This window comes from Papio anubis, chromosome 11 (genome assembly GCF_008728515.1).
Source record: "Papio anubis isolate 15944 chromosome 11, Panubis1.0, whole genome shotgun sequence".
Taxonomy (NCBI): domain Eukaryota; kingdom Metazoa; phylum Chordata; class Mammalia; order Primates; family Cercopithecidae; genus Papio; species Papio anubis.
In genome coordinates, this window is record NC_044986.1 from 21,073,597 (window position 1) to 21,086,827 (window position 13,231).

Here is a 13,231-nt window from a genome sequence, read left to right on the forward strand (position 1 = left end):
TCCCCTTCATTGTTGAGCTCACAAAATTAACTGAGGGCTGGCTACATGGGACTGTGTATTCACAGGACTGCAACCAGGAAGAGTACAGTGTATACCTAATTTATGGGCAAACACTTCTTCGATTAACTTCCGACGCTTTCCTACAAACAAAGCTTGTCCTGGGAACGGAGTAGCTATTGATTCTCCGGGCACACAAGACCCATGGTTCTCAAACTGTGGCGGGCATCAGAATCACCGAGAGGTGGTTAAAACACAACATTGTTGGGTTCCACTCTTGGGATTTCTGACTCAGGAGGTCTGGGGTGAGGCCTAAGAATGTGCATTTCCATCACCCTCCCAGGTGATGCTGATAAAGCCACAGCTTAAGAAGCACTGGCCTTGGTCCTTCTGGTCCTTGGACCAGCAGCATCAGCATCAGCTGGAAACGTGTCAGAAATGCACATTTTCAGGCCCCACTCCTGACCTGCTTCATTGGAAAAGCTGGAGGAATTGGTCCAGAAATCTGTGTTTCAGCAAGCTCCCCAGCGATTCTGATGCACATTGCCAAAGCAAATGAGCAACAGTGCTAACATGTCTAGTAGACGGTTAAAGATTATAGGATGGAAACAGCTGGCTAGAAGTTACTAGGTAATTCACACATGTTCTCTGAAGTGCAGACCTGTGGGTTCAAATTTGCTCTCGAAGTCCTGTATCGTTTTTCTGATTCTTTCATTTCTTAGAGCTAAACACAGAAAGCAGAAGATGCCATAGTAATTCAGTCACTGCTTTTGAAGCCATTGCTGTCTCATGTCTCAAAATGTACTTCATTTGGGAAGTAAAACACAATTTTCCAGAGTATTTTTTTTTTTTTTTGAGATGGAATCTCTCTGTCACCCAGGCTGGAGTGTGATGGCATGATCTTGGCTCACTGCAACCTCCACCTCTGGGTTCAAGTGATTCTCCTGCCTCAGCCTCCTGAGTAGCTAGGACTACAGGCATCCACCACCATGCTTGGCTAATTTTTATATTTTTAGTAGAGATGGGGTTTTGCCATGTTGCTAGGCTGGTCTCGAACTCTTGACCTCAAGTGATCCCCCCTGCCTTGGGTTCCCAAAGTGCTGGGATTACAGGTGTGAACCACCGTGCCTGGCTCCTAGAGTGCTTTTTAATGCACATACTTTCAGAATAGTTTTAGGCGTTAAATATGTACACCTAAACAAGACATTTTATGCACAGTTTTGTAACCTGTATTTTTTTTTATTATATTAAACTAACAGTCATATATTATTCAGATTTCCTAGTTCTTGCCTAATGTCCTTTTTCTGTCTCTGAACCCCATCCAGGGTACCACCTTACACTTGGTCATCATGTCTCCTTAAGCTTCTCTGGGAAAATTTCTCAGACTTTATTTTCAATGACCTTGGCACTTCTGAGGAGTACTGGTCAGATATTTTGTAGAAGTTCTTTCATGTGGAATTTGTCTGATTTGTTTTTCTTTTCTCGTGGTTTGGCGTTTGTGTGTTTTGAAGGATGACTGCACAGGTAAATTGTCCTTTTCATTGATTATTGCTGTTGATGTTGACCTTGATCACTTGGCTGGGAAAGTGTTTGTCAATTTCTCCACCATAAAGTTACTCTGATTTCTCCCTTCCATACTTAGTCTAGGACTGAGTGAGGAGTTAGGCTGGGTGTGGTGGCTCACACCTGTAATCCCAACATTGTGGGAGGCCAAGGAGGGAGGATTGCTTGAGTCCAGGAGTTTGAGAGCAACCTGGGCATATAGGGAGACCCAGTCTTTACAAAAATACAAAAATTACCCAAGTGTGGCAGCGTCCTAGCAGCTACTCTGGAAGCTGAGGTGCGAAGATTGCTTGAGCCCGGGAGGCGGAGTAAAGATCCTGCCACTGCACTCCAGCCTGGGTGACAGAGACCCTGTCTCAAAAAAAGAAAAAAAAGGGTGGGGAGTCAGGCTTCACCTCTTTGAGGAGGGAGTATTTGGAATTCTTCTCCGTGGGAGATTTGTCTACTCTGCCCATTCATTTATTTCTTCAAGTACTTACGTCAGCATGAACTCATGGATATTTATTTTATACTTTGGGTTATAACTGAGTATCACTTTATTTATTTTGTAGCTTAAATTGTTCCAATTTTGGCCGTTCAGTTTCAGGTAGCTTCTGTGTCTCTTGGACGTGTAGCCATCACTGTGGTGTTTTGTCTTGTTTCTGCGTATTTCCTTACTTTCTGGTAAGACAAGAAAGTCTCATTTTGCATATCCCCTGCCCCAGTGCTAGAAGCAACCAAGTCTCTCCAACAAGCCCTGGCTGCTTTTGTTGGAGAAAGGTATTAGAAAGTTAGAGCTGACGCTAGATGTGCTCATTGCTACCGGGGGGTTGTTACTTACGGGCCCTCTCGGTGGACAGAGTAAGGAAATATGTATGTGTACTAACCCGTGTGTATACATATCTCTATAATTACACATGCACACATACACATATATCTGCATCTACATTAAACTAAACATGAGTTCCCATTGACATCTCTAAATGTAACTCATCACCATCATGGTTCATTGCAGTCTTCCCATTACTTTTCTGTAAATTCCAACATTGAGATCCTGGCTCCCACCATCCACCACCCATGTACTTTGTTCAATCCCCATATGTGTGTTCAGTGATTTCAGACTTGTTAATCTGCATCCCCATGAGAAACAGTTTTACCAACTAGAGTACGATGATTATGAATAGTTCCTTTTGCCTTTAGTCTTAAAGTCTCTAGTCATTTCAGAAGTGATGTAGGTCAGCATTTTTTTCACTCATCCCATTCAGTAAGATTATACCATATATTTGTAACACTGTTAGATTCTTTTATTGCTGTCTGCATTCTATCTTGGGGTTGCATAATTTCCCAATTGGTATGTTTTAAAGTTTGCTTTCCTTATGGCTTACTTTTGTGCTATAAAACTCTATGGGTTTTGGCAAATATATAGTGTAATCTATCCACCACTATAGTATCCTACAGAAAACTTTCCTCATCCTAAAAGTATCCCCGGCATTTCATGTAGTCAATGCTCTCTGCTCCCCAAACTCTTGGCAACCACTGATCTGTTTTCTGTCTCTAACATTTTGTCTTTTCTAGAATGTATATTTCCTTACTTTCTGGGAAAACAAGAAAGTCTCATTTTGCATATCTCCTGCCCCAGTGCTAGAAGCAGTCAATTCTCCAAGAAGCCATGACTTCTTTTGTTGGATAAAGGTATTAGAAAGTAAGAGAATCACAAGGTCAAGAGATCAAGACCATCCTGGCCAACATGGTGAAACCCTGTCTGTACTAAAAGTACAAAAATTAGCTGGGCATCGTGGCACACGCCTTAGTCCCAGCTACTGGGGAAGCTGAGGCAGGAGAATTGCTTGAACCTGGGAGGCGGAGGTTGCAGTGAGCCAAGATCGCACCACTGTACTCCAGCCTGGGCACTAGGGCCAGAGTCTATCTCAAAAAAAAAAAAAAAAAAAAGAAGTGACACCAGATATGCCCATTGCTGCTGGGGTGTTGTTGCTTCTGGGGTGCCATGTAAATAGAATCATACAGTACACAGCCTTTTCTGACTGGTTTCTCTAACTTAGTAATAATGCATATAAGACTTATCCATGTTGTTGCATGCACAGTATTTTTATTATTTTTATACCAAAACATGTATACATTTTCCTCAAAATATTATTCCCTTCACAACATCTGGTTAAGCAGAATGTTTAGTAAAAGTCAGTAGGAGCCAGTGAAGAAGTGGGAAAAATTAGGTTTACAAAATTGGACAGAGAGGCAGGACATGATGGTAATATTTATTATGTGTTAAAATAACATGTATGCAACATATTGCAGAAAATTTAACAAAATTGCATGAAGCGCAGTTTGGGGGTTTCCAACACGAAATGCCTATATGTTCCTGAAATTATATGGAGATATGCTTCACATCAAGCAAAGTTCTATTTTTAAAAATCGTGATTTGAAAACAAATTAATTAGGAGGGTGTTTATATGTTTTTCATTAGAATTGTTCATTTTCCAGGCAGATTCAGAGTATCCTATTAAAATATCCAGATTACTTTGGAATTCTAATGTGTTCTATTTATTTAAAAACTCAGTTGACAAATATAAGAGCACAATTACTATTGAAAATGAAATGTAGTAAGTGGCACAAAGCTCTGATGTTTGGCTGTCTAAACCCAACATGAATTTCAGAAATCATCAACCAAATCAAAGACCGTGCAGCAGCAGTCCCGCTGCGGCCTTCCCTGCCCGAGGAGAAGGGCAGTGAAAAGATCATGGCCATGGTGAGGGTATGTTGGGAGGAATCTCCGGAGAAAAGACCCAGTTTCTGTTCCATCAAGAAAACTTTATGAGAGGCCATTCCCAGAGGGTAAGTTAGATGTGCAACAGATATTTACTCTCACTCAGTTAACCATTAGGATTTTAGAGCTGCCAGGCATGGTGGCTCATGCATGTAATCCCAGTGCTTTAGGAGGCTAGGGCAGGAGGATCCCTTGAGGCCAGGAACCAGCCTGGTCAACATGGTGAGATTCCATATCTATAAAAAATAAAATAAAATAAAAAATTAGCCAGGTATGGTGGTGTGAGCCTGTAGTTCCTGGACGGATTTCTTAGGGGCTGAGGGAGTGCGGCAGGCCTGGAGTTCAAGGCTCCAGTGAGCTATGATTGTGCCACTGTACTGCAGCCTGGGTGACAGAATGAGACCCTGTTTCTGTGATTGGTTCTATGCGACTCATTCCCTCCCTCCCTTCCTTCTTCCCTCCTTCCCTCCCTTCTTCCCTCCCTCCCTCCCTTCTTCCCTCCCTCCTTCCTCCTCCCTCCCTTCTTCCCTCCCTCCCTCCCTTCTTCCCTCCCTCCTTCCCTTCTTCCCTCCCTTCCTCATACACTCACTCAGGGCTTACCATACACAAAGCACTGTACTACATGCTGGTTGCAGTGGAGTGAGAAATTCTCCCTTTATTTCATAGATGCCACAAAATGGATCAGATATTAATAATTTTACTGCCTTCTTTGTCTATCTCAGCTGTTACTAATCAATTAAGGTCCTTGTTTCCAGGGAGTTTTGACATGGCTTCAGAATCTGTTTCAAATCAGCATTCCAAGGGTTAGGCCAATCAGTTCGGACTGGACCATGAGATAAAAATTACTCACCACCTGTAGGGTAGGTTATGACTTAAATCATTCATGCGTCTCCAACAACTTTCTGAATAGTAGGTTCCTTTACACCAGATAATTGTATCATCTTTCGGTATATGAATTTAGGAAGACGTGCCCATGTTAGAGGTAGCTTGAGTTGATGGAAAAAGCCCCAGGCTGGGAGTCAGGTGGCTACTCTTAATTTGGACCTTCAGCTATGCATTCCTTTTTTTTTAAAACAAAACATTTTTTGGGTCAGGGTCTTGCTCTGTTGCACAGGCTGGAGTGCAGTGGTGTGATCTTGGCTCACCGCAATCTCTGCCTCCCGGCTTCAAGTGATTCTCATGCCTCAGCCTCCTGAGTAGCTAGGACTGCAGGTGTGTGCCACTACGCCTGGCCAATTTTCGTATTTTTAATAGAGACAGGGTTTCACTATGTTGGCCCGGCTGATCTCAGACTCCTGACCTCAGGTGATCTGCCCGTCTTGGGCTCCCAAAGTGCTGGGATTGCAGGCGTGAGTCACCACACCTGGTTTCAGCTATGTCTCTTTTTCTTTTTCTTTCTTTCTTTTTTTTTTTTTTTTTGAGATGGAGTCTCTCTCTGTCACCCAGGCTGGAGTGCAGTGGTGCAATCTCGGCTCACTGCAAGCTACGCCTCCTGGGTTCACACCATTCTCCTGCTTCAGCCTCCTGAGTAGCTGGGACTACAGGTGCCCGCCACCATGCCTGGCTAATTTTTTTTGTATTTTTTTTTTAGTAGAGACAGGGTTTCACTGTGTTAACCAGGATGGTCTCGATCTCCTGACCTCGCGATCCACCCACCTCAGCCTCCCAAAGTGCTGGGATTACAGGCGTGAGCCACCGCGCCCGGCCAGCTATGCATTCTTAACACGATAGCCCTGTGTTCTGCATTTCCAAGCTCATAAATTTTTAAATTTTAAAAATTATTTTTATATTGTTTTTAAAATTAACAAATGAGGCTGGATGTGGTGGCTCAATCCTGTAATCCCAGCACTTTGGGAGGCTGAGGCAGGTGGATCACCTGAGGTCAGGAGATTGGGACTGGGCTGACCAACATGGTGAAACCCCGTCTCTACTTAAAATACAAAAATTAGCCAGATGTGATGGCACACACCTGTAATCCCAGCTACTCGGGAGGCTGAGACAGGAGAATCTTTTGAACCTGGGAGGTGGAGGTTGTTGTGAGCTGAGATCGCAGCACTGTACTCCCAGCCTGGGTGACACAGCAAGACTCCATCTCAAAAAAATAAAAATAAAAAATAAAATTAACAAATGAAACGTTGTTTATATTTATGGTATACCTGATGTTTTGGGACATATATACTGTGTTAAATGATTAAATCAAGGTAGTTAACCTAAAGGTACATCTTAAGTAAGCTTAAGATACAACCTAATGTTTTACTTAGAAAATATGGACCTCAATGTTACAAGTCTATTTACTTATGTGAGTCTAGGTCTCCTCATCTGAAGATGAGGAATTTAAATGAGTTCTCTGAAGACCCTTAGAAAACAAAGGACTAATAGAATCTAGAAGTGCCCCTTACATTAGACCGTCTGAAAAGAAAGGAATGACCCATCCCACAATCTGCATTCTCAATGTCTGTTGGGAGGCAGGGAATGGGCCATTGAAGGCTGCTATTTGTTGAGTGCCTGTGGATGGATGTGGCCCTAGACACTTTATGCATGTTATCTCCCTACATCCTCAGAACAACAGTGTAATTGTACATACATGAGGTACGTGTGATTATCTTCATTTTCCAAATGAGTGAAGTGAGACAGAGAAATGAAGGAGGCAGCTTAAGCTCAGAGGGCTGGTGAAAGGCTCTGTCCTGTCACGCAGCTGCATTGTCATTGTCACCTCCCCGATGTCCGCTGCCAACCCTTAACTAGGACACCTGAAAGGTGAGAAATATTTTCCTGGAATGTGTAGTTGGAAGCTCTGTTCCACTGAGGCCCTAAGGGTCTTGGGAGAAAACATCAATGTCTGATTTGTTTTAAAGCCATGAGAGCATACTGGCCAGTATGGTGAGCAAGCTGGAAGTGTATGCCAATCACCTGGAGGAAGTGGTGCAAGAGAGGACCAGCCGGCTGACCGCAGAGAAGAGGAAGGTGGAGAAACTTCTGTCCACTATGGTGCCCAGGTATTCAGAAGCAGTGGGGACTTGACGAAGCTGCAGCATCACCATCTAGCAGCCCCACATAGGCGGGATAATTTCCATGATTACTTTTCTAAGAGGATGTCAGGCTCTTCTAAAAAGGGTCAGGCATTTTTTGTGCAGTTTGGTGCACCTGTAAAGGGAGATAGAAGCAAACTCTCCTGAATCCATAGGAATAGAGGCTGCAGTCCGTCTTTATGTGGAGGGTGGCGGATGCAGCAACAGGAGAGTAGCCACTAGATGGCGCCCTCGTTTCACAAGTCTGACTAATTGCTACCTCCCCTGTATTTGATTGTAGGTCCAAAACCTCTGCACAATTTAATATGTACCTGTGGCTTCACATTCAAATATTGCTCCATTTTTGGTTCTGTTTCTACGTGTTCACTCTCTTAACGGAAGTATTTGCTGTTAAAATTCCTGTGCACTTCTTGCACATCTAGACCAAAGAAGTGGGGGCAGGGATTTTTAGTGAGATTGGTCGACTGAAATGAAATTGATTTGTGGATTGGTGAATGGTTATATTCGCTTCCACAACTGCAGAGTCTTTACACTCTAACTCGATAACCAATATATATCAAGAAAATCCTTTTTGTAAGGGCATTATGTGACCCTCTCTCCTACCATTTATACCCATTTATACCCATCAATTAAAATATCTCTTTAGAGAGAATACAAGTGGAGAAGTGGATGTTGAAAGAGTTCCTCTAGGTAATGAATTTTGTTAACCAAAAGCTTAGCCATTGAAGCAAAAGGACCAATGAGGACAACTTCGTGGGAGTCTGTAGGAGATGAGATGAATAAGATCCATTCAAAAATGATCCCTTTCTCTGGTTTCAGCTTCACTGGAGAACAACTCCTAGCTGGAAGGTCCGTGGAACCAGAATATTTCGAGTCTGTGACAATCCTTTTCTCTGACATTGTTGGATTCACAAAGCTATGTTCTCTCAGCTCCCCCTTGCAAGTCGTCAAGCTCCTCAATGACCTGTACAGTTTATTCGATCACATCATCACAAATTACTGTGAGTATAAGGTGAGACGTCTCATCCTGGCTGTGAGGTCATGCATGCTCCTTGCGGGCTGTCTCCGGGGCCTGACGGAGGATGGAACTGATTCCAGACATCAGCCAGGAGGAAACTCCATTTCAGTCTATGTCACTTCATGGCAGAAACTCAATATTTTATTTGTTTGTTTTGTTGGAAGAGGTCTTGATTAGTCACAGATGTATGTGCTTGTCAAAAATCACCAGTTTCCTCTGTCTTTCCTGTTTCCTTCCATTATTTCATCTCACAGTAAACACTTTTTAAAAAGAGGCATTGACCTTCCACTGACTAATTCCTTCCCGTCTTTCCTAAATACATTTCCTTCCGAGGCAGAGAGGCTCCTGTTTACTCTCCTTCAAAGATTGTCCTTGGATCTTGTGTGGGTCTCACCTCTGTTGTCCTGATCCTTAGCAATTCAGAGTGAAGAAAGACTCCCAATTTTAGACTAGCAGACTCATGGCTAAAAGGGGGGCAGCAACAATTACCTGCTGGGTGCTACTCTGGGAGACAGAAGGACATGGTCACCTAGAGTGAAAACCATTTTTGATGGGGAAAACAGAGACATTTTGGCTCTTCATGACTGCTGGGTGGTGGTGGTGATGAGGGCTGCTTTCTGTGTGTTCTGACTCTTTAGAAGGGGTCAGATCATGACTCCAGGCACAGTACCGTGTGCCTGTGCTCATATATGCCTGGTGGGCAGCCACAAGTGCACCAGCTCCGACCACAATCCCAGGGCCCTACCTCTGCCTGTAGACCTGGGGACAGCGAGATTTGGGGGACAGTGTGGTCATATGGTCACATATCTCAGTGACAGAGTGACACGTCTTCAATGTTGATCTCCCAGTGTTCCCCACAAATGACGCCTCTGTTCAACGGTGAAAGAAAGAATAGTATAGATAACCTTGAAGAGCAGACCACACACACCCAACAAAATCAGAGCCCTCCCTGCTCAGGAGGACGTCTTCTGGGATTTTCCTCTTAGTATTACCTGCTCAGTTGTGTTTTGCTTGAGCTCATTTTAAAACTTAGTTTGTATTTCTAAAGGATGTTATCACGGTGGGGAGAGGAAACCCAGAAGCAGGTGAGGCTTGTTGACTGGTTGACTTCGCATCATTTCGGGGTCACCAGAACAAAGGTGTTCTTACCGTCTGGCTGATGCCTGCAATTCAGCCTTCACCACATCATCTTTGGATTCTGCTAAAATGCAAATGTGTCTGGAAAGGGCTGTAACTACTTGTCATTTATTTCTCTATTGTGAATGACAGATCTGAAAGCTGATTTTATTAGGAGGATAGAGGGGGAAGAGGACAGACAGGCAGATATATACTATATATATGAATACATTTTGTATAATGTATAATGCGTACCCATTTATAAATGTGTCTAAGAGCCCTTGTGTGGGGCGTGGACATTTCGGGTTGGGGGAGATGGTCTCTGCTTGACCAATCCACCTCACCCTTCCAGGTTGACTCCAGGAGCACACTGCTCCCTGTCTCACTGGTTCTGAATTTGGGCTGGGGAAATATAGTCACTGCTGCTATTGGATTTCAGAGGAGGAAACAGTAAATGTGGGGAGGGAGGCTGGGGGAAGGAGGGTGAGGTGGGCTTTGTGGAAGAGCCATTACAAGGGCAGGAACTGAAGAAATGCTGGAACTTGCATGGGGCGGAGGTCAGGGAGTGTGACACATCCAAAAACAGGGCCTCGAGGCTGGGGACGAATGAGGGGCCTTAATCTCTGACCCACCCCGACCCTTGGCCTCCCTCATGGGAAACAAAGGTCACTCTGTCGCTTTGTTTTCAGGTTGAGACCACTGGAGACGCATACGTGGTGGCTAGCAGACTCCCTATCCGCAATGGAAGCCAGCATGTGGCTGAGATTGCCACCACGTCCCTGCACTTCTCAGTGCCACCATTCATTTGCTTCCAGACTGGGCACTTGCTCCAGGAGAAGCTCCAGCTTCGGATTGGCTTCCACACAGGTAGACAAAACTGATGGCCTGATGGTCCAGGGATGGCGGCAGGTCGTTCTGGGTTCCATTCCTACATCCAAGGCTTTTAGGAACCTGGACATTGAACGGTAACCTCTTTAGGGGAAATAAAAGATTGAATTGTCTCTGCATGTGTGTTTCTATTTAGCTAGGTTGCTTGGTAACAACAAGGACACACAGTGGCTTCAATGTATTCAACCAAAAATAAAGACTGGGCGCGGTGGCTCACACCTGTAGTCCTAGCAAATTGGAAGGCCAAGATGGATGGATTGCCTGAGCTCAGGAGTTTGAGACCAACCTTAGCAACATGGTGAAACCCTGTCTGTACTAAAATACAGAAAACCAGCCAGGTGTGGTGGCAGGCACCTGTAATCTCAGCTACTCAGGAGGCTGAGGCACAAGAATTGCTTGAACCTGGGAGGCGGAGGTTGCAGTGAGCTGACATTGTGCCACTGCACTCCAGCCTGGGCAACAAAGTGAAACTCTGTCAAAAAAAAAGAAAAGAAAAGAAAAAAGAGAGAGAGAAAAAAAGGAAGAGACCAAACCCCAGGACGGGTTATATAGGGCTACTTTTCCTCCACGCCTCAACATCAAATGCCCTTTGATGTGGTCTGTGTTTGCCAACTCATGGGCATGTGATCTGTGCAGAAGTGGTCCATGCTTCATTTCATGCTCTTCTGTTACCGTCTGGCAATTCTTAATCATCTTTGCACAAAGTATCCTGTGTTTTCACTCTGCACCTGTTCCAGCAAATTTTGTAGCCAGTTATGCTACCACCTATCTTCCAGGGCTCAACAAAAACAAAACTCCATCCTCAGAATGAATTGCTCCCATGTTTGTGCCACTGTTGGCATTGTTCACAGCTCTAGTTCATGAGTGACACGGTCATTTAATGACCGTGATGATGTCGCTTTCCAGCAGGAGTTTGGGTTCTGTCGGTTTCCTTTCTGTAAACCCTAAAATCTATTGCCAAACTTTGCCCCAAGAGGGCGCATCACTACATTTGTTGATTTGATGCGCATCGTAGAGTCCAGCCTCAGGCAACGCAGAGCAGTTATGGTCTTTGGTTCTCCACTCTTCAGGTCCTGTGGTGGCTGGTGTGGTGGGAATTACCATGCCCAGATACTGTCTATTTGGAGACACTGTGAACATGGCATCCAGAATGGAGAGCAGCAGTTTGCGTGGGTATCACTGATGACACTTTGTAAACACAATATTGTTATCCCTCCAGGCCCCTAGCTTTAACCAGGGGATACTTTTAGAAGAGGCATTTGCTTTTTGCCTACTGTTTTCCTTCTGGAGGATAAGATCATTATCCACTTCAGGCAACACTGATCACACACTTTATAGACAGGGTTTTGCACTGTGCTCTCGTTAGAACCATGCAAATACACATACCCTCCTTTCTTCTGTGACTTTCCATTCTAAGCAATCACACATGCATATAATAAAATCACTTAAATGAAGAGCAGGAATTGGAAAACTTTTTCTTTCTTTCTTTCTTTTTTTTTGAGATGGAGTCTTACTGTGTCACCCAGGCTGGAGTGCAGTCGTGTGATCTTAGTTCATTGTGACCTCTGCCTCCTGGGTTCAAGGGATTCTCCTGTCTCAGCCTCCCAAGTTGCTGGGATTACAGGCATGTGCCACCACACCCGGCTTTTTTTTTTTTTTTTTTTTTTTTGGATTTTTAGTAGAGACTGAGTTTCACCATGTTGGTCAGGCTGGTCTTGAACTCCTGACCTCAAGCGATCCACCCACTTCAGCCTCCCAAAGTGCTGGGATTAGCTGGCATCAGCCACTGCATCTGGCCTGGAAAACCTTTTCTATACAGGGCCAGACAGTAAATATTTCAGGCTTCAGGGGCCATAGAGTCTTTGTTGTAACTACTTAACTGCTGTTGTAGCTCAAAAGCAGCAATAGACAATATGTCAATCAACAGGCATGGCCATGTTCCAATAAAACTTTATTTGCAAACACAAGTAGTGGGCTGAATTTGGCCCATAGGTGATAATCTGCCCTTCTCCAAGGTAGAGTGTATTCTTGGTGGTACAGAAGAAATCTATAGCCAGGACCTCCAGGGAATATTACATCCTTTTGCTTTATAGTAATTTTATTGCATTGACCATTGCCAGGCACTTGTATGCTGTTTATCAGTTGGGACATGTAAAAAAGAATTACTCAGTGATGTAAGTTTCAAAAAGGTTTAGGTGATTAACATTGTTTTGTTTTAAATTTGTAAATTTTCCACAGGGCAAAGGAGAGCAAACAACTTTCTGGTTGAAAGGTAAAGAAGGCTTCACTCTTCCACTCCCCGAATTTACTCAGGAAAAAGCCAAAGTCCCAGAGATATTGTGAGGTGAGTGTTTTCTTTCAAGATGTTTGTGAATTTGTGGAGTCATGTGAAAGTCTTTGGGAACCCTTCTTTGAGACCCAGTCAATATCCCATTTAAGAGGTGTGTTTCCGGGGCATTGGTCCAGTCTCCCACTAGGGGGAGCCTTCTAGCTGGCCTCTTCCAATCCCGGTGTTTGCTCCCAGCCTGTGCCTCCAGCAAATGTAGGCTTGGAGGAGCTGAAGATGGTGAACTGATTTCATGGGGTGCCAGGGCTGGCCTGTGGCTCTCAGCCCTGTGCAACTGCCCTAGCTGCCAGATATTTACAGCCCATTAACTTGAGAATTTGCAGTGAATCCAGTTTCATTCTGTAGGAGGGGAAAGTGGAGAGGATGAAGCCTGTCTTTCCTGTGCAAGGTGCCTGCTCTCTAACCTTTGGTGCTGATTTTCCTTATCAGTTAATCAGCTTGCAAGGAGATAGGAGCCCATATCTGACAGCATCTTGAGAATGTGTTCGGGGGAAAAAAAGCTCTAAGGCATG

General features: G+C 44.2%; 1 protein-coding gene across 1 annotated transcript in view; it reads left to right on the forward strand.

Annotated features, from left to right (window-relative positions):
• Positions 1-13,231, forward strand: part of LOC101024595 (guanylate cyclase 2G-like) — a 128,752-nt gene that overhangs the window by 32,844 nt on the left and 82,677 nt on the right. The window contains 6 exon segments of the mRNA XM_021943660.2: positions 4,212-4,389; positions 7,177-7,317; positions 8,170-8,362; positions 10,174-10,351; positions 11,443-11,541; positions 12,611-12,716. Of these exon segments, the coding sequence (XP_021799352.2) occupies positions 4,212-4,389; positions 7,177-7,317; positions 8,170-8,362; positions 10,174-10,351; positions 11,443-11,541; positions 12,611-12,648 (827 nt within the window). The 3' untranslated portion in view covers positions 12,649-12,716.